Source organism: Staurois parvus, unplaced genomic scaffold (genome assembly GCF_062004578.1).
Source record: "Staurois parvus isolate SC_StPar_1 unplaced genomic scaffold, SC_StPar_1.0 ptg000519l, whole genome shotgun sequence".
Lineage (NCBI taxonomy): Eukaryota > Metazoa > Chordata > Amphibia > Anura > Ranidae > Staurois > Staurois parvus.
Window position 1 is genome coordinate 631,567 of NW_028318315.1, and position 22,234 is coordinate 653,800.

Below are 22,234 nucleotides of genomic sequence, written 5' to 3' on the forward strand. Positions count from 1 at the left end.
TAAAAATGGAGTCCTCACCTTTCATTGGCTGAGTACATTTTGTGGTGGAAGATTTCACAAACATGTAAAGTTGTATTTTTTAAAAAAAATTATGAAATGAATGTGACCAGCACTCACCCAACCATGACAAATGTCGGTCATGTTTTGTATTTCGTACACTGATTTCCTATGACCAATGGCTCCATCTGTGGCCAGAATGCAGTATTGCTCTGTTTTTGCTGATGGAGGTATTTCAGGAAACAAATGCCCCATTATGGCCACTAGATGGAGCTGACTATTATAGGAAATCACAGAGTCTGGTCCAAATTGATCACAGCTGGGCAAATGCTTATCATACTCGACCAACAAATTTTCTATCAACCCCTTATTTTACTATGTCAGGCCTGGTTTCTTTGTTTTTTTACCTCATACAGAAGGAATGTACATGCACTTTTACTGAATTAATTGGTATGCATTTTTTTTATGAGTAGGCCCCTAAATGTCAGGAGATGCCTATTTAAGGATGAATCCAGACAGTGCAAGCCTCTGCGGGCCCAGGACTGGCTCACCGCCATTGGGTAGAGGGGAGGGAGGACAGAGGACACGTCTGCTCACCTCCCCTTCTTGTCCTGACTCAGAAGTGACGTTATGATGTCACTTCCGGGTCCCCATTAAGAGATTCCTGGCCATGGAGGCTGGGAAAGAATGTAATGCGGTGTGTGATGTGCACTGTATTACATTCAGGGCCGCACAGGGGAGACATGAGGGGTCCTTTAGATTATCCACTACATGTTGTTATTACATGTTTGAGTCGCCATAAAGTCTCTTTTGTGTTTAAAAGCCCCGACATTCCTAATATCACCTTCGATTTAAGTACGGTTTCGGTTAAAATGTACACTGCCCTACATCCTACCGACCTCTGTACACTGCCCTACATCCTACCGACCTCTGTACACTGCCCTACATCCTACCGACCTCTGTACACTGCCCTACATCCTACCGACCTCTGTACACTGCCCTACATACTACTGACCTCTGTACACCGCCGTACATCCTACCGACCTCTGTACACTGCCCTACATCCTACCGACCTCTGTACACTGCTCTACATCCTACTGACCTCTGTACACCGCCCTACATCCTACCGACCTCTGTACACTGCCCTACAACCTACCGACCTCTGTACACTGCCCTACATCCTACCGACCTCTGTACACTGCCCTACATACTACCGACCTCTGTACACTGCCCTACATACTACCGACCTCTGTACACTGCCCTACATACTACCGACCTCTGTACACTGCCCTACATCCTACCGACCTCTGTACACTGCCCTACATCCTACTGACCTCTGTACACTGCCCTACATCCTACCGACCTCTGTACACTGCCCTACATACTACCGACCTCTGTACACTGCCCTACATCCTACCGACCTCTGTACACTGCCCTACATCCTACCGACCTCTGTACACCGCTCTACATCCTACCGACCTCTGTACACTGCCCTACATCCTACCGACCTCTGTACACTGCCCTACATCCTACCGACCTCTGTACACTGCTCTACATCCTACTGACCTCTGTACACCGCCCTACATCCTACCGACCTCTGTACACCGCCCTATAACCTACCGACCTCTGTACACTGCCCTACATCCTACCGACCTCTGTACACTGCCCTACATACTACCGACCTCTGTACACTGCCCTACATACTACCGACCTCTGTACACTGCCCTACATCCTACCGACCTCTGTACACTGCCCTACATCCTACCGACCTCTGTACACTGCCCTACATCCTACCGACCTCTGTACACCGCCCTACATCCTACCGACCTCTGTACACCGCCCTACATCCTACCGACCTCTGTACACTGCCCTATAACCTACCGACCTCTGTACACTGCCCTACATCCTACCGACCTCTGTACACTGCCCTACATACTACCGACCTCTGTACACTGCCCTACATACTACCGACCTCTGTACACTGCCCTACATACTACCGACCTCTGTACACTGCCCTACATCCTACCGACCTCTGTACACTGCCCTACATCCTACCGACCTCTGTACACTGCCCTACATCCTACCGACCTCTGTACACTGCCCTACATACTACCGACCTCTGTACACCGCCCTACATCCTACCGACCTCTGTACACTGCCCTACATCCTACCGACCTCTGTACACCGCTCTACATCCTACCGACCTCTGTACACTGCCCTACATCCTACCGACCTCTGTACACTGCTCTACATCCTACTGACCTCTGTACACCGCCCTACATCCTACCGACCTCTGTACACCGCCCTATAACCTACCGACCTCTGTACACTGCCCTACATCCTACCGACCTCTGTACACTGCCCTACATACTACCGACCTCTGTACACTGCCCTACATACTACCGACCTCTGTACACTGCCCTACATCCTACCGACCTCTGTACACTGCCCTACATCCTACCGACCTCTGTACACTGCCCTACATCCTACCGACCTCTGTACACCGCCCTACATCCTACCGACCTCTGTACACCGCCCTACATCCTACCGACCTCTGTACACTGCCCTATAACCTACCGACCTCTGTACACTGCCCTACATCCTACCGACCTCTGTACACTGCCCTACATCCTACCGACCTCTGTACACTGCCCTACACATTACTGACCTCTGTACACCGCCCTACATCCTACCGACCTCTGTACACCGCCCTACATCCTACCGACCTCTGTACACCGCCCTACATACTACCGACCTCTGTACACCGCTCTACATCCTACCGACCTCTGTACACCGCCCTACATCCTACCGACCTCTGTACACTGCCCTACATACTACCGACCTCTGTACACTGCCCTACATCCTACCGACCTCTGTACACTGCCCTACACATTACTGACCTCTGTACACCGCCCTACACATTACTGACCTCTGTACACCGCCCTACATCCTACCGACCTCTGTACACTGCTCTACATCCTACCGACCTCTGTACGCCGCCCTACATACTACCGACCCCTGTACGCCTCCCCACATCCTACCGACCCCTGTACGCCGCCCCACATCCTACCGACCCCTGTACGCCGCCCCACATCCTACCGACCCCTGTACGCCGCCCCACATCCTACCGACCCCTGTACGCCGCCCCACATCCTACCGACCCCTGTACGCCGCCCCACATCCTACCGACCCCTGTACGCCGCCCCACATCCTACCGACCTCTGTACGCCGCCCCACATCCTACCGACCCCTGTACACTGTCCTACATCCTACTGATTCACTTACTGTACATGTCCGAGAACTCCCGGTCACATAGGCAAATGGACAGGGAATGTTACATCATTTTTCAAAATATGGATAAATGGTCATACTTGGGAAATATTGCCAATCATTCCCCAAATACTCCCATGGCATATATGGTCAGTGATGTCACCACTAATCTCACATCTTCCTTATAGAGCTGATGACAACTTAAACGTTATTCAGCTTATGCAGAATAATAATTGATTGTGTGCATCAGCTCAGCTGTTTTGTATTTTTGGTGAGTCGACAGATGGTGGACATTGTGATGATGATAAATTTATGGTGAGGGACTTTTTTGGGGATTTTTATTTATTTTTTTTTAATAATGGATTTGTCAAACATTTGGGTGCTTTGATTTCTAGGATCCACCATGGCTCCTTTAAAGAGGGGAGAAAGGGACTGCAGCATTTGTGAAGGAGGCCTTCAAAGGGCTTATTCTGACTCTCATACACTCCATTTATTTTACGGACATACAGTTTGGTTTGTGACTGTATCCCAGTGATGGTCAACTGATGAGAAAGTGGGGGCCTCAACTGCATCCCCAGACACACCAAAGGGGTATGCTTATTATTTAGTGCTAGACGTATTACAGGAGATGGTCAGAGACTGGAGACATACTACGGGAGATGGTCAGAGAGTGGAGACATACTATGGGAGATGGTCAGAGACTGGAGACATACTTTGGGAGATGGTCAGAGGCTGGAGACATACTTTGGGAGATGGTCAGAGACTGGAGACATACTTTGGGAGATGGTCAGAGACTGGAGACATACTTTGGGAGATGGTCAGAGACTGGTGACATACTACGGGAGATGGTCACAGACCGGAGACATATTAAAGGAGAAGGTCAGAGACTGGAGACATATTAAAGGAGATGGTCAGAGAATACAGTCATACTACAGTAGATTATCAGAGACTGCAGACACTAGAGTAGGTGGTCAGAGACTGTGGACATTCTAAAAAAGATGGTCAGAGGCTGCGGACATACTACAGGAGATAATCAGAGACTGGAAACATACTATGGGAGATGGTCAGAGACTAGACATGCTACGGGAGATAATCAGAGACTGCAGACGTACTGCAGGAGATAATCAGAGATTGCAGGCGTACTACAGGAGATGGTCAGAGACTGTAGGCGTACTGCAGGAGATGGTCAGAGACTGTACAAATAGTACAGGAGAAGGTCAGAGATTGCACACATAGTACAGGAGATGGTCATACACTGCAGATATAGTATAGGCGATGGTCAGAGACTGTAGAAATACAGTACATTGTCAGAGACTGGAGCCATAATAAAAAAGATGGTCAGAGAATACAGTCATACTACAGGAGATAATCAGAGACTGCAGACAGTAAAGTAGGTGGTCGGATACTGCAGACATTATGAAAAAGATGGTCAGAGACTGCAGACATACTACAGGAGATAATCAGAGGCTGCAGATGTACAACGGGAGATAATCAGAGTTTGCAGGCATACTACAGGAGAAAGAGAGAGACTGTGGAAATACTGCAGGAGAAGGTCAGAGACTGCAGCAATACTGCAGGCGATGGTCAGAGACTGTGGACATGCTACAGGAGATAATCAGAGACTGTGGACATGCTTCCAGAGATAATCAGAGACCGTGGACATGCTTCCAGAGATAATCAGAGACTGCAGACATGCTACAGGAGATAATCAGGGACTGTGGACATGTTACAGGAGATAATCAGAGACTGTGGACATGCTTCCAGAGATAATCAGAGACTGTGGACATGCTTCCAGAGATAATCAGAGACTGTGGACATGCTACAGGAGAGGACCAGAGACTGTGGACATGCTTCCAGAGATAATCAGAGACTGTGGACATGCTTCCAGAGATAATCAGAGACTTTGGACATGCTACAGGAGATAATCAGAGACTGTGGACATGCTTCCAGAGATAATCAGAGACTGGACATGCTACAGGAGAGGACCAGAGACTGTGGACATGCTACAGGAGATAATCGGAGACTGTGGACATGCTACAGGAGAGGACCAGAGACTGTGGACATGCTACAGGAGAGGACCAGAGACTGTGGACATGCTACAGGAGATGATCAGAGACTTTGGACATGCTTCCAGAGATAATCAGAGACTGTGGACATGCTACAGGAGATAATCAGAGACTGTGGACATGCTACAGGAGATGACCAGAGACTGTGGACATGCTACGGCAGATAATCAGAGACTGTGGACATGCTACGGCAGATAATCAGAGACTGTGGACATGCTTCTGGAGATAATTTGAGACTGCAGACATAATACAGCAGATGGTCAGAGATTGGGGGAATTGGATACATGTTACTGTATATAAGACTGCTAGAGATCTTAACTTCCATTTACATATCAGTGCTGCCACATTTGTCCTCCCTACAGCCTGCTAACAAACTGTACCATCATCACATTGGATATTTCCAGCACCAAGATCCATTATAAAAGATCTGTGAAAACATTCAGGAGAAGACCGATGAGAAAGGTCAACAAGGCAACCAATAATAACAGTTTAATGAATCTGATGAAGACTTTCTTGCAATGGTCTGAGAAAGTCCCTAGGCAGGCGAAACACTGCCTACATGCTGATGATGCCTGGGGGGCTGCACAATAAGTGGGGTCCCATGCGACCCTTGGGCTACAGGTTTTGCCTAAACCTAGTGTAAAAGTGCGGTGTAATAATGCATCTCCTCGCCAACTCTAAAGACAAAGTCATTGACGTGGCCCTTGGACTGCACAACAAATGGGGTCCCATGGGGCCCTTGGGCTGCAGGTTGAGCCTGAACCATCTGACCAAGTGACAGAAGGCAGCAGAACTTCCAATTTCCAAATTAAATCTGATCCTGTCAATTGCTAGAGAGCAGTTAGGAGGACAGTAAATGGTTAAAAGGTCTGTAAAGGTGTGAGCCCAACCTTTCCCAGCCAGGGTTCCATGGATTCCTAGAGTTCTTCCAGAGGTTGGTAGAGGATCCTTGATCAATGGCCAATTTTTGACTCTCAGATAAGAAACCACTGAAGACAATGGTCTTTAGCTATCTGTAAGGGGAGCATTCTTTCCGCTGACCACCAGTGTGAGGAACTTTCATCCCAATGACCACAAATGGAGGGAATGTTCATACGAGTGACCATCACCCCTAAATACTGTGAGCTGTGGATATAGAAATTATTAACTGGGGATCTCTGAGACCCAGAAAGTTCCTCCATGTTGAAAAGGTTGAGATAGCCCCATCTTTGATGACTGGCAACACTGGTTGAGAAGACCTCATCTATAAGGATCTACAGTCCATTCACACACAGCACAAGGCTGGGGTCACACTACCAGACAGGGACGGACTGACCATTTGGAAACTCAGGCACTGCCCGAGGGCCTGGGGTCAGTAGGGGGCCCCATGGGATGCCCCTGGTACATTTTTCATAGGCTTTTTTGAGTTTGGGCAAGGACACAGGGGCCCCATGATCCCCTATTGCCCAGGGGCCCCATGAGTTGTCAGTCCGCCCCTGCTACCAGACATTTCTCAGGACCACAGTTCCTCTGAGCTCCACAAGGTGCTGATCTCACTTCTACTCAGACAGGAAGTATCTATGGAAGACACAGGAAGTGATGTCAGGTAAAGAAAGAAAGGACTTCCATATGTTCCTAAACAGAGAGGAGACGTTGGTGGAAGTGGCAGCAGAGGAGGTAATAAGATGTTATTTCCTATTTACACCCAGTAACCCCCCTGTCATGTCCGTCCTCTTCCCCCATAGTCGCGTCCGTCCTCTTCCCCCATAGTCGCGTCCGTCCCCTTCCCCCATAGTCACGCCGTCCTCTTCCTCCATGGTCACGTCCGTCCTCTTCCCCCATGGTCACGTCCGTCCTCTTCCCCCATGGTCACGTCCGTCCTCTTCCCCCATGGTCACGTCCGTCCTCTTCCCCCATGGTCACGTCCGTCCTCTTCCCCCATGGTCACGTCCGTCCTCTTCCCCCATGGTCACGTCCGTCCTCTTCCCCCATGGTCACGTCCGTCTTCTTCCCCCATGGTCACGTCCGTCTTCTTCCCCCATAGTCACGTCCGTCCTCTTCCTCCATAGTCACGTCCGTCCTCTTCCTCCATAGTCACTGTGACGTCTTTTATCTCCAGCAGATGATGATACACACATATATAGTGTGGGAACCCAGATTAACCCCTTCAGGGGCACAACATTCCCCCACTTCCGGGGCCGGAACATTCTCCTCATTGTGGAGATGGGTCACCTTCTCACCCCATCAGTCTATACTAATGGATTATATGACTTTTATCAGTGTCGGGGGATGGGGGGGTTATTTCGGGGGGATTGGAATATGAATGTCTTTATTTTATAAGATTCAATTAGGAAAATGTCATTTGTAGGAAATGTCCTGAAAACGTATTTCTCCATAATGATCCCAGTCTCAGATATTCATCCTGAAATGTGATCAGTAAAGTCTCCGGAGAACACGGAGATCACAGGGATAGGATGTGTCCTGGCAAAGCCCAAAGACAACGTTCATCTTTCAGTTTAGGAGAGGTGGGACGCACCCGGGAGAAATGATTCTGTGTACAGTAACCTCACAGAGCGTCCCCACAGCTCCTCCTCCCAATGTCCCTCCATCCAGAGTCAGAGAATCCTATGACATCACACTGACCTCACAGCTCCTCCCAATGTCCCTCCAACCAGAGTCAGAGAATCCTATGACATCACACTGACCTCACAACTCCTGCTGATAATGACTGTATCATTGTGTGTCAGGTTCCTATAAGGTGTCAGGGTGTCACTGTCTATTTCTCCATGGAGGAGTGGGAGTATTTAGAAGGACACAAGGATCTCTACAAGGACGTCATGATGGACAATCAGCCGCCCCTCACATCACCGGGTAAGAGGAGACTTTATTGTAAAGGAGAGAGCAGTACGGAGGATCCACCTAGATCCCCCATCATCTGATAAACACATAGAAACAATGGATTCAGTCAGTGTGTGTGTTTCCTACAGATGGATCCAGTCATGGGAACCCACCAGAGAGATGTCCCCGTCCTCTGTATTCCCGGGATTCCACACAGGAAGGTCACACCATCCCTCACCATCATCAGGTAGATGGATCCAGTCATGGGAACCCACCAGAGAGATGTCCCCGTCCTCTGTATTCCCGGGATTCCACACAGGAAGGTCACACCATCCCTCACCATCAGGTAGATGGATACAGTAATGGGAACCCACCAGAGAGATGTCCCCATCCTTTGTATTCCCGGGATTCCACACAGGGAGGTCACACCATCCCTCACCATCATCAGGTAGATGAGGAACAATCACTGATAGTATCATTAGGATCTGTACATTATCTGCATTGTTACCATTGATGGCATTTTATTATATATTCAGAGTGGAAACCTGAGAGATCCTAAAGCTGATGTTAAAGAAGAGATAAAAGAGGAGGAGGATGAGGATGGGGGGATGGAGGAGTCAGAGTCTTTAAAAGTACACAAAGATCTGTACCAGGACACCATGGTGGAGTCATCCAGCTACAGGAACCCACCAGAGAGATGTCCCCGTCCTCTGTATTCCCGGGATTCCACACAGGAAGGTCACACCATCCCTCACCATCATCAGGTAGATGATGACAATTATTGGTAGTTGTGATTTATACACAGCATGTTTGTTACAATGAATGTTTTATTATATCTTTCAGAGTGGAATCCTCGGGGATGATAATATTGATGTTAAAGAAGAGTATAAAGAGGAGGATGAGGAGTATGGAGTGATGGAGGAGTTTTCAGAAGGACACAAGGATATGATGGAGCCACCTAATACCAGGAACCCTCCAGAGAGATGTCCCCGTCCTCTGTATTCCCGGGATTCCACACAGGAAGGTCACACCATCCCTCACCATGACAAGGTTGGTGGGATGGAGCATCTACTACATAGACTTGTGGAGATGATGTGTGGATTTTTTTTATGTGATGTCACAATATTAATTCATATATTGTACAGATGTTATTGTTGATCCTTCTCTTGGTTTAGGGTGAAGATCTGATAGATATAAAAGTTGATGTTAAATCAGAAGAAGAAGAGGCGTATGTGAGGGATGATCAGCAGTCTATGGAGGAGGATGGAATAACGGGGACATTTATAGAGGAGGACACTCCTACAGAGATCAGCACAGGTGGGTCATGAACACTAAATCCATTCCTCCACCCATACTGCTCACTGTACCTTACCCAGGCTTTCCCCTAGATCTTCTCCTGCAGCCAAGCACACAGCATTTCCTATAGCCAGGTGCACATAACCTCCGCTCTTTACTCCAATAATCAGTCTAGGGATGTTGTTTTTACTGGGATAGGGAAGGGATACAGCGGGATACCCTAAATAGAGAAAGCTGTCCTCAGGGGCGGACTGACAACTAATGGGGCCCCCGGGCAATAGGGGATTATGGGGCCCCTGTGTCCTTGCCCGCAATCAAATCACACCCAAAAAAGCCTATGAAAGGTACCAGGGGCATCTCATGGGGCCCCCTACTGACCCTGGGCCCTCGGGCAGTGCCCCAGTTCCCAAATAGTCAGTCCGCCCCTGGCTATCCTCCATTGTGAATAGTTCTAAGTACACGGCTCAAAAAAATGAAAGGAAGACTTTGAAAACCCATCAGATCTCAATGGGGACAAATCTCCTGCTGGATCTCTATACTGATATGGACGGGGTAAAGTGTGAGGAATGTAAGGACGCCCCATCGTTTGATGGAAATGAAAATGATCGACCTACAGAGGAGTGAAATCAAAGACACCCCGAAAATCAAAGTGAAAAAATGATGCAGCAGGCGAGTCCATTGTGCTGAAATTGCATTGCAGCAACTCAGAATGGTCCTCAGTAGTTTGTATGACCCCCACGTGCTTGTGTGCATGCCTGATAACGTCAGGGGGGGCTCCTAATGAGACGACAGATGGTGTCCTGGGGGATTTCCTCCCAGATCTGGACCAGGGCATCACTGAGCTCCTGGACAGTCTGAGGTGAAACCTGGTGGCTTCGGATGGACCGAAACATGACATCCCAGAGGTGTTCTATTGGATTTAGGTCAGGGGAGTGTGGGGGCCATTCAATGGTATCAATTCCTTCATCCTCCAGGAACTGCCTGCATACTCTCACCACATGAGGCTGGGCATTGTCGTGCACCAGGAGGAACCCAGGACCCACTGCACCAGAAGGAATCCAGGACCCACTGCACCAGTGTAGTGTCTGACAATGGGTCCAAGGATTTCATCCCGATACCTAATGGCAGTCAGGGTGCCATTGTGTAGCCTGTAGAGGTCTGTGCGTCCCTCCATGGATATGCCTCCCCAGACCATCACTGACCCCCCACCATAACAGTCATGCTGAACCATGTTACAGGCAGCAGAACATTCTCCACGGCTTCTCCAGACCCTTTCATGTCTGTCACATGTGCTCAGGGTGAACCTGCTCTCATCTGTGAAAAGCACAGGGTGCCAGTGGTGGACCTGCCAATTCTGGTGTTCAATGGCTAATGCCAATCAAACTCTATGGTGCTGGGCAGTGAACACAGGGCCCACTAGAGGACGTCGGGCCCTCAGGCCACCCTCATGAAGTCTGTTTCTGACTGTTTGGTCAGAGACATTCACACCAGTGGCCTGCTGGAGGTCATTTTGTAGGGCTCTGGCAGGGCTCATCCTGTTCCTCCTTGCACAAAGGAGCAGATACCGGTCCTGCTGATGGGTTAAGGACCTTCTACGGCCCTGTCCAGCTCTCCTAGAGGAACTGCCTGTCTCCTGGAATCTCCTCCATGCTCTTGAGACTGTGCTGGGAGACACAGCAAACCTGGCAATGGTACGTATTGATGTGCCATCCTGGAGGAGTTGGACTGCCTGTACAACCTCCGTAGGGTCCAGGTATCTCCTCATGCTACCAGTAGTGACACTGACCATAGCCAAATGCAAAACTAGTGAAAAACAGTCAGAAAAGATGAGTAGGGAAAAAATGGCAGTGACCTCCACCTGTAAAACCATTCCTGTTTTGGGGGTCGTCTCATTGTTGCCCATCTAGTGCACCTGTTGTTAATTTTATGAACACCAAAGCAGCTGAACTGATTAACAACCCCCTCTGCTACTTACCTGACCAGATCATTATCCCAGAAGGTTCATTGACTTGATGCTATACTCTGATTAACAAGTCATCCATTAATTTTTTTGAGCAGTGTGGCTTTCCTAAGTAGAACTGTGTAGCAGACTGTACAAAGAATGGAGCAAAGTCCCATAGGAGATCAGAGGAGCCATTTCCTAGTTCCCTTGAGGGTGGAATTGTCAGCTCCTCAGAGACCAAGCTGCCTGATCTGGGCGGAGTCCTGGTTTGGGGGAACCAATCAGCTCCTGTTTAGTAATCCTCTTTGTCTTTGTATTTTAGTCCATGTCCGGGAGATGAGGAAAACCTCCGAGGATTGTCTCACTTTGTCTCCAGACTGGAAAGTAGAAGATGAGGACATCACACAGTATAGTCCAGGAGAAAACCCGGCTCCCTCCAATGTCCATCCGGGACCACCCAGTGTAGATGGACCATCGGATTCCTCGTATCCTGAGGAACCTCAGACTGTGCGGGACCGGGCCGGCCTTCCAACAGAGAAGAGGTTTCCCTGTACTGAGTGTGGGAAGAGTTTCAATTTTAAATGCAATCTGAATGTGCATAAAAGAACTCACACGGGAGAGAAACCGTATTCCTGTCTTGAGTGCGGGAAATGTTATTCAGATCAGTCCAGTCTTTACAGACACCGGAAATCTCACACGGGGGAAAAGCCGTATTCCTGTCCTGAGTGCCGGAAATGTTTTTTACATAAATCACAACTTGTCACACATCAGAGGTCTCACACGGGGGAAAAACCGTATTTCTGCCCTGAGTGCGGGAAATGTTTTTCAGATAAATTACATCTTTCCAGACATCAGAGATCTCACACAGGTGAAAAGCCGTATTCCTGTCCTGAGTGTGGAAAATGTTTTGTACAAAAGTCACAACTTGTCACACATCAGAGGTCTCACACAGGAGAGAAGCCATATTCCTGTCCTGAGTGCGGGAAATGTTTTTCAGACAAGTCATATCTTTCCAAACATCAGAGATTGCACACGGGTGAAAAGCCATATTCCTGTTCTGAGTGTGGAAAATGCTTTTTAAAAAGATCAGAACTTGTCAAACATCAGATGTCTCATACAGGGGAAAAGCCTTATTTCTGTCCTGAGTGTGGGAAATGTTTTTCAGAGATGTCCCATCTTTATAATCATCAGAGACTGCACACGGGGGAGAAGCCGTATTTCTGTTCTGAGTGTGGGAAATGTTTTGTACAAAAATCAAACCTTGTCACACATCAAAGGACTCACACAGGGGAAAAACCGTATTCCTGTTCTGAGTGTGGGAAATGTTTTTCAGACAAGTCCTCCCATTACAGACATCAGAGATGGCACGCAGGCGAGAAGCCATATTCCTGCCCTGAGTGCGGGAAATGTTTTGTACAAAAATCAGAACTTGTCACGCATCAGATGTCTCACACGGGGGAAAAGCCATATTCCTGTTCTGAGTGTGGGAAATGTTTTATTCAAAAATCACTTCTTGTCACACACCAGAGATCTCACACAGGTGAAAAGCCATATTCCTGTCCAGAGTGCGGGAAATGTTTTTCACAGAACTCTCATCTTTATAGACATAAGAGGTCTCACACGGGGGAAAAGCCGTATTCCTGTCCTGAGTGCGGGAAATGTTTTTCACAGAAGTCCCATCTTTACACACATCAGAGATTGCACAAGGGGGAGAAGTCACTTTCCTGTCCTGAGTGAGGGAAATGTTCCTCACTGAAGTCCTGTCTTCCTGTACATCAGGGGTCCCACACAACCCTGGAGGTGTATTAGTGCCTTGAGTGCGGGAAATGTCTTCTAGATGAATGTTGCTGGACATCCCAGCTCTCATGTGGGGAAGAAGCACACCCTGATATACACCTCAGATATACTCCATGGCTGATCTTCATCATGGAAGAATTATGGTTGACTTCAAAGGGCCAGCCGTATCTGTATGCAGAGTTCAGGAGTGCAGAGTGTGCTATGCACGGGGTGCAGGGTTCAGGAGTACGCTGTGTACAGAGTGCAGAGTTCAGGAGTACGCTGTGTACAGAGTGCAGGGTTTAAGGGTGTACTATGTACAGAGCAGAGTTTAGGAATATGCTGCATACAGAGTGCAGGGTTCAGGAGTACGCTGCATACAGAGTGCAGGGTTCAGGAGTATGCTGCATACAGAGTGCAGGGTGCAGGAGTACGCTGCATACAGAGTGCAGGGTGCAGGAGTACGCTGCATACAGAGTGCAGGGTTCAGGAGTATGCTGCATACAGAGTGCAAGGTTTAGGGGGGAGCTATGTACAGAGTGCAAAGTTCAGGAGTACGCTGTGTACAGAATGCAGGGTTTAGGGGTACGCTATCTATAGTGAAGAGTTCAGGAATATGCTACATACAGAGTGCAGGGTTCAGGAGTATGCTACACACAGAATTCAGAGTTGAGTACATTGTGTACAGAGTGCAGAGTTTGGGAATATGCTGCATACAGACTGCAGGGCTTAGGGGTATGCTGCGTGCAGAGTGCAGGGTTCAGGAGTACGCTGCGTACAGAGTGCAGGGTTCAGGAGTACGCTGCATACAGAGTGCAGGGTGCAGGAGTACGCTGCATACAGAGTGCAAGGTTTAGGGGTGAGCTATGTACAGAGTGCAAAGTTCAGGAGTACACTGTGTACAGAATGCAGGGTTTAGGGGTACGCTATCTACAGTGAAGAGTTCAGGAGTATGCTACGTACAGAGTGCAGGGTTCAGGAGTGTGCTACACACAGAATTCAGAGTTGATAAATACATTGTGTACAGAGTTCAGGAGTATGCTATGTACAGAGAGTAGAGTTCAGGAGTATGCTATGTACAGAGTGCAGGGTTCAGGAGTGTGCTACACACAGAATTCAGAGTTGATAAATACATTGTGTACAGAGTTCAGGAGTATGCTATGTACAGAGAGTAGAGTTCAGGAGTATGCTATGTACAGAGTGCAGAGTTCAGGAGTATGCTATGTACAGTGCAGGGTTCAGGAGTGTGCTAAACACAGAATTCAGAGTTGAGGAGTACATTGTGTGCAGAGTTCAGGAGTACGCTGTGTACAGAATGCAGGGTTTAGGGGTACGCTATCTACAGTGAAGAGTTCAGGAGTATGTTACGTACAGAGTGCAGGGTTCAGGAGTGTGCTACACACAGAATTCAGAGTTGAGGAGTACATTGTTTACAGAGTGCAGAGTTCAGGAGTATGCTACGTACAGAGTGCAGGGTTCAGGAGTGTGCTACACACAGAATTCAGAGTCGAGGAGTACATTGTGTACAGACTGCAGAGTTCAGGACTATGCTATGTACAGAGTGCAGGGTTCAGGAGTGTGCTACACACATAATTCAGAGTTGAGGATTACATTGTGTACAGAGTGCAGAGTTCGGGAGTATGCTACGTGCAGGGTTCAGGAGTGTGCTACACTCAGAATTCAGAGTTGAGGATTACATTGTGTACAGAGTGCAGAGTTCAGGAGTGTGCTATGTACAGAGTGCAGGGTTCAGGAGTGTGCTACACACAGAATTCAGAGTTGAGGAGTACATTGTGTACAGAGAGTAGAGTTCAGGAGTCTGCTATGTACAGAGTGCAGGGTTCAGGAGTGTGCTACACTCAGAATTCAGAGTTGAGGAGTACATTGTGTACAGAGTGCAGAGTTCAGGAGTATGCTATGTACAGAGAGTAGAGTTCAGGAGTCTGCTATGTACAGAGTGCAGGGTTTAGGGATGCACTTTGTACAGAGTGCAGAGCTTGTCTGTCAGATTGGCGAATGCTTGTCACACCCGCCCAACAATTTGTTTTTTATACAGAGACCCCCCCCCCCCCGTAGTTTCCTTCACATGGTTTCATAAAAATCCCTGAAATACTGCACTCATACCTTGTGAGCATAGTAGATATCAAAGAATATAAATGAATTAAACCAACCATTAATTTAAAATGAAAAATACTGCACTTGGGCACTAGGTGACGCTAAGAATCATAGAAATGTACACCATCTAGTGGCCAAATGCAACATTTTCCCTTTTAAATCAATGGAAAACATTCAACCAGCACAGCCAGTAGCCTAATAACATTTGTTTTTTTTGTTTTAATCCTCATTCACACACAAGGAAGGTGCATGCACTTTCAGCGGGTGTATGGCTATGCAAATGTTTTTTTTTTATGGATAGACCCCCTATCTGTTAGGAGACATTTATGTAAGGATGGGAAGTCTGTAGCAGCTAAATGAAGAGACCTCCTAGCAATGTTATTACCAGGCTGCAGCTAGGGGGAGCTATAATGTGACCCCAGCAGAGTGATCCCATCTAGCTTAGCTTAACATTTTCACAGCCAGAGATTTTTTCACAGACGTTAAAATGCCCATTTTGGGCCTGTAGGTTAGTTAACCACTTCAAGACCGGACACTTTCACCCCCTTCCTGACCAGGGCAATTTTCAGCTTTCAGCGCTATCACACTTTGAATGACAATTGCGCGGTCATGCAACGCTGTACCCATATGAATTTTTTACCATTTTTTTTAAACAGATAAGGCTTTATTTTGGTGGTATTTATTCACCACTGGGATTTTTATTTTTTTTTGCTATGTAAATGAAAAAGTCCAAAAATTTTGAAAAAAAGTGTTTTTTTTAATAAAATTTTGCAAATAAATAATATTTCATCATAAATCTTTGCCAAAATTTATTCCGTTATCTTTTTAGTAAAATAAAAAAAAAATCCAAATTAGTTTATAACAAAAATTATAATTTTTAAACATTTTTTTTACATTTTTATATTATTATTTTTTATTTATTTATTTTTTTTACATACTGTCACCCTAGCAGTACAGTATCACCATGGTGACACTGTACTACGTGTGGGGGGTGATGAAGATTTTTTTTTTTTTTTTTACACATTGCTTTTACACCCATATAGGATGTAAAAGCAATCATTTCTCTTTCTCTCTGTGTGCATTCTTGCAGTCATTGAGAAGTACTGACTGAGCTGTGATTGGTCACAGCTTGTCACATGATACAAGCCTGTTGTGAATAGCCTTGTACCATGTGACCTCTGTGATCATTCACAGATTTCACATGTAGTAAGCAATGATGTCACAAGTGACATCTTGCTTACTACTTTGCATGTGATCACTGATTGGCCAATCAGTGCTCACATGATCGGGACCTCGTACAGAGGTCCCGTCCGACGATCGGTGTTTCACTATGTCCGGAGGACACAGCGGGCACCGGATCGCGGTGCTGCACGCTCCCAGGGAGCGCGCACAAGCAGGGTGCGGGGAGGCCGTTTATGCACTGCCACCGTCCGGCCGTTTATATACAACGGCCGGACGGGAGGTGGTTAAGTTCCCGGAACATCTATCTTTTGAAAGCAGGGGCCTTGGAGAATAAAATGGTGGTAATTGTCAATTCACCCCTCCCCCTCCTGAGGATTTCCTCCCCCCCCCCCCCCGACCAGGCCATTTTTTGCGTTACTTTAACTGACAATTGCGCGGTCATGCAACGTTGTACCCAAATGAAATTTATGTCCTTTTTTTCCCCACAAGTGGAGCTTTATTTTGGTGGTATTTGATCACCTGTGTATTTTTTATTTTTTGCGCTATAAAAAAAAAGACTGACCATTTTGAGGAAAAAAACGATATTTTGGACTTTTTGCTATAAAACATATCCAGTAAAAAATCTATTTCATCATAAATTTAGGCCAAAATGTATTCTGCTCCATGTCTTTGCTAAAAAAAAATCCCAATTTGTGTAAATGTATTGGTTTACGTGAAAGTTATAGCATTTACAAATGGCGGTATAGATACTGGGATTTTTTTTTCTATTTTTACTAGTAATGGCGACGATCAGCGACTTATAGTGGGACTGCAGCGGGCATTCTGACACTGGGGGGGAACTGACTTGGTGTCACTGATATCCCCAGTGACACCAATACAGTGATCGGTGCCAGGGGCGGACTGACAACTCATGGGCCCCCAGGCAATAGGGGATCATGGGGCCCCTGTGTCCTTGCCCAAACTCAAAAAAGTCTATGAAAAAGGTACCAGGGGCATCTCATGGGGCCCCCTACTGACCCCAGGCCCTCGGGCAGTGCCCGAGTTTCTAAATGATCAGTCCGCCCCTGTCTGGTAGTGTGACCCCGGCCTTGTGCTGTGTATGGACTGTAGATGCTTATAGATGGGGTCTTCTCAACCAGTGTTACCAATCGTCAAAGATGGGGCTATCTCAACCTTTTCAACATGATGGAACTTTCTGGGTCTCAGGGATCCCCAGTTAATAATTTCTATATCCATCACCCTTACATACTGTGGTCTGTGGTCACTCGTATGAACATTCCCTCCATTTGTGGTCATTGGGATGAAAGTTCCTCACACTGGTGGTCAGCGGAAAGAATGCTCCCCTTACAGTTTCCAAATGGTCAGTCCACCCCTGATCAGTGCTAATAAAAAGCACTGACACTGTACTAATGGCACTGGGCAGGAAGGGGTTAACACAGGGGTGGGCAAACTTTTTGACTTGAGGGCCGCAATGGGTTCATATATTGGACCCGGGGGCCGGACCAAGAGTAGATGAATGATGTGTATGTGTCATCCATAGTAAGTATAGTAATATTCCCCCATAGTAAGCATAGTAATTAATCCCCAATATAGAAATTCATCCCCCATAGTAATTCATCCCCCATATAGTAATTCATCCCCCAAATAGTAATTCATCCCCCATAGTAATTCATCCCCCATAGTAATTCATCCCCCATATAGTAATTCATCCCCCATAGTAATTCATCCCCCATATAGTAATTCATCCCCCATAGTAATTCATCCCCCATATAGTAATTCATCCCCCATAGTAATTCATCCCCCATAGTAATTCATCCCCCATATAGTAATTCATCCCCCATATAGTAATTCATCCCCCATAGTAATTCATCCCCCATATAGTAATTCATCCCCCCTATAGTAATTCATCCCCCATAGTAATTCATCCCCCATATAGTAATTCATCCCCCATAGTAACTCATCCCCCATAGTAATTCATCCCCCATATAGTAATTCATCCCCCATAGTAATTCATCCCCCATATAGTAATTCATCCCCCATAGTAATTCATCCCCCATATAGTAATTCATCCCCCATAGTAATTCATCCCCCATATAGTAATTTATCCCCCCTATAGTAATTCATCCCCCATAGTAATTCATCCCCCATAGTAATTCATCCCCCATATAGTAATTCATCCCCCATATAGTAATTCATCCCCCATATAGTAATTCATCCCCCATAGTAATTCATCCCCCATATAGTAATTCATCCCCCATAGTAATTCATCTCCCATATAGTAATTCATCCCCCATAGTAATTCATCCCCCATATAGTAATTCATCCCCCATATAGTAATTCATCCCCCATAGTAATTCATCCCCCATATAGTAATTCATCCCCCATAGTAATTCATCCCCCATATAGTAATTCATCCCCCATAGTAATTCATCCCCCATATAGTAATTCATCCCCCATAGTAATTCATCCCCCATATAGTAATTCATCCCCCCTATAGTAATTCATCCCCCCTATAGTAATTCATCCCCTATATAGTAATTCATCCCCCATAGTAATTCATCCCCCATAGTAATTCATCCCCCATAGTAATTCATCCCCCATATAGTAATTCATCCCCCATAGTAATTCATCCCCCATATAGTAATTCATCCCCCATAGTAATTCATCCCCCATATAGTAATTCATCCCCCATATAGTAATTTATCCCCCCTATAGTAATTCATCCCCCATAGTAATTCATCCCCCATATAGTAATTCATCCCCCATATAGTAATTCATCCCCCATATAGTAATTCATCCCCCATATAGTAATTCATCCCTCATATAGTATTTCATCCCCCATAGTACTATTCCCCCCCAAGTAGTAAGCCAAGTCCCCCGTGTCAATTCACTTACCTTTGCTCCGCGCGTTCCTCTCGCAGTGTTCCTGCGCCGTTCCGGTCTTCAGGGCGGACTGTGAGAGGAGCCTAGCTCCCCTCACGTTCGTCACGCTGCCCCGCCTACACACATCCTGACAGCCAATGTTTGCCGCGCTCCGCGGGCCGGATTAAAAGGTCCGCCGGGCCGTAGTTTGCCCATTGCTGGGTTAACGTGGGGTGATCAAAGGGTTAACTGTGTGCTGTTTTACAATGGGTCCGTGTCTGTGTGCTTCACTGTAAGCATGTTGCTTTGGATGGCTGTACTGTGCACAGCCATCTAGAGCAGTGTGCATGAGCTGACAGGGAGGAGAACTGTTTTGTTTACAAACAGTTCTCCTCCCCATCGGATATGCTTTTCAATCACCAGACGCCAATGAGTAATCACCGGCCAAGACCCAGTAATTGATGACTGCGAATGGCGGTACAGGTAGGGCACGTGTGCGTCCCCTACCCAGAAATCCGAGGTCACGTATATATATGTATATGTGATTTTGCGCACCTCTGCCGCCCTGTAGCAGTATTTCTTCTATAGGACGGTCAGGAAGCGGTTAATACCCGGGAATATTTCCTCCTTTCCCCCATTTTCTATGTTGGGATCTTTTCTACAATACTTTGTTATAAGAATGGAACACGTTGTGTATTGTATTGTACACCAATAATAATGACTCCGCCTCCACATTCCACACAAGGGATCTTCCTGACCAATCAGATTTCTGCCTTTACTACTTCCTGAATCTTTTTTTTACTGCAATTGTGTTCATTGTAAAATTGTAATTAAAAATATCTATTGGTATCCTTAACCTCTTGCCGTCCGCCTGCTGTTTATAAACGGCAGGGCGGTGGCAGTCCAAGGTCGGGTTGCCGTTCCTAAACGGCACCCGCCTTTTCTAGCTGTGCGCGCTCCCTAGGAGCGCGCACCACCGCGATCTGGTGTCCGCTGTGTCCTCCGGACACAGTGAAACACCGATCGTCGGACGGGACCTCTGTACGAGGTCCCGGTCATGTGATCACTGATTGGCGAATCAGTGATCACATGCAAAGTAGTGAGCAAGATGTCACTTGTGACATCATTGCTTACTACGTGTGAAATCTGTGAATGATCACAGAGGTCACATGGTACAAGGCTATTCACAACAGCCTTGTACCATGTGACAAGCTGTGACCAATCACAGCTCACTCAGTATTTCTCAATGACTGCAAGAATGCAGACAGAGAGAAAGAGAAATGATTGCTTTTACATCCTATATGGGTATAAAAGCAATCAGTGTAAAAAAAAAAAAAAAAATCTTCATCACCCCCCACAAGTAGTACAGTGTCACCATGGTGACACTGTACTGCTAGGGTGACAGTATGTAAAAATAAAAAATATAAAAAAAAATAAAATAAAAATGTAAAAAAAAAATGTTTAAAAATTATAATGTTTGGTTATAAACTAATTTGGATTTTTTTTTTTACTAAAAAAATAACGGAATAAATTTTGGCCAAGATTTAGGATGAAATATTATTTATTTGCAAAATTTTATTAAAAAAAACACTTTTTTTCAAAATTTTTGGACTTTTTCATTTACATAGTAAAAAAAATAAAAATCCCAGCGGTGAATAAATACCACCAAAATAAAGCTTTATCTGTCTCAAAAAAATGGTAAAAAATTCATATGGGTACAGTATTGCATGACCGCGCAATTGTCATTCAAAGTGTGATAGCGCTGAAAGCTGAAAATTGCCCTGGACAGGAAGGGGGTAAAAGTGTCCGGACAGGAAGTGGTTAATGAATATCTGTATAGCGTCTCCGTTTGAAAGAAGAAACAGGTATTCCACAATATTACAAATTGGTGATGAATCGTGACAATATATTAGATTATCGTATGGTGACTTCGGTGGTAAGTATAGCTGTAGAATGCACTAACCAGATCACGCTTAGTATTGCGCATATAGTAGATGGAATTAGGTCGTCTGAAGTTGGACATCTAGTGATCGAATCCGTTGATAAACACCACCAGGAATATTGGTATTGCAGCCAGTATAACTGAGTGATGCGATCCAAATCCACCAGGGGGAGCCGGCGGTCAAGATGTCATCAGAGATCCATAGTTCCAAATCACAGGAATGTAAGGTGTAGCTGGACTCTCCCAGAAGGTGTCACTGGTTAGTATGTCATCCTCAGGGCTCTTAAAAAGGTGGGCTCAAAGAAAAAAGAGCCCAAGCACAAAAAGTTCCATAGTGCAACACTGCTTTATTTGAATTGTGAATAAAATATACAATAGTAACACACTTTCTATTGCCAATTATCACCCGGCCAGATGAAGCATCCACGTGGTGAGGTCACTGAGAGCAACTTCCTGACATGTTTCGTGCGCTAGCACGTTATCAAAGGAAGCTGGCTGCTCTCAGTGACGTTTCTTATATAATATCGGCGGCGCATGCGCACTGGGTTATCGTGACGTCATTGTCGTCCGTTCGCGCATCTGCAGTTCGTCTGCGCGGCGGCCATTTTAAAGGAGCCCAAAATAACATAGCTATATATTTGTGGGCTTGCGCATGCCATAGAGTTCTTCAGTGAACTGGGACTTGTAGTTCCACCACTATACTACACACGTAAATTAATTATTATGTCAATCATATAAGAGGGTATAACCCCCTTTTAAGATTGGAATAACGAGATTTAAACAGTCTTTGACGTTTATATAACGTTATATTTGTCCATTCCTCTGTGTAATCAGTGGCTGTCTGTAAGGGAGTTGAGTAGAGGGAGTTACTTATGCAGGCCATAGATGGGTCAAAAATCGTCCAATTTTTCTTTAAAAAAATGAAAAATCGGATGTTCAAGCGGCCGACGTTACCAGCAACAGTAAAAA

At 46.2% G+C, this 22,234-nt stretch overlaps 2 protein-coding genes across 2 annotated transcripts in view; both read left to right on the plus strand.

The window, feature by feature from the left end:
• LOC149451804 (uncharacterized) overlaps positions 1 to 16,075 on the plus strand; it is a 57,067-nt gene extending 40,992 nt beyond the window's left edge. The window contains 1 exon segment of the mRNA XM_089690165.1: positions 12,143 to 16,075. Coding sequence (XP_089546291.1) covers positions 12,143 to 13,125 — 983 coding nt within the window. The 3' untranslated portion in view covers positions 13,126 to 16,075.
• LOC149451806 (uncharacterized) lies at positions 741 to 9,506 on the plus strand. Its single transcript, XM_089690128.1, has 5 exons — positions 741 to 863; positions 8,263 to 8,598; positions 8,687 to 8,914; positions 8,994 to 9,200; positions 9,326 to 9,506. The coding sequence occupies exons 1-5, from the start codon at positions 741 to 743 to the stop codon at positions 9,476 to 9,478; spliced, it is 1,047 nt and encodes a 348-aa protein (XP_089546254.1). The 3' UTR covers positions 9,479 to 9,506.
• Positions 16,076 to 22,234: the final 6,159 nt, after the last annotated feature.

What these genes read in the sequence shown, in the direction of transcription:
- LOC149451806 (XM_089690128.1), top strand. Translation starts at nt 741, where the DNA reads ATGAGGGGTCCTTTAGATTATCCACTACATGTTGTTATTACATGTTTG. An exon ending in CCATCCCTCACCATCATCAG is followed by an intron (nt 8,915 to 8,993) that starts GTAGATGATGAC and finishes TATATCTTTCAG; the next exon opens with AGTGGAATCCTCGGGGATGA. An exon ending in CCATCCCTCACCATGACAAG is followed by an intron (nt 9,201 to 9,325) that starts GTTGGTGGGATG and finishes CTCTTGGTTTAG; the next exon opens with GGTGAAGATCTGATAGATAT.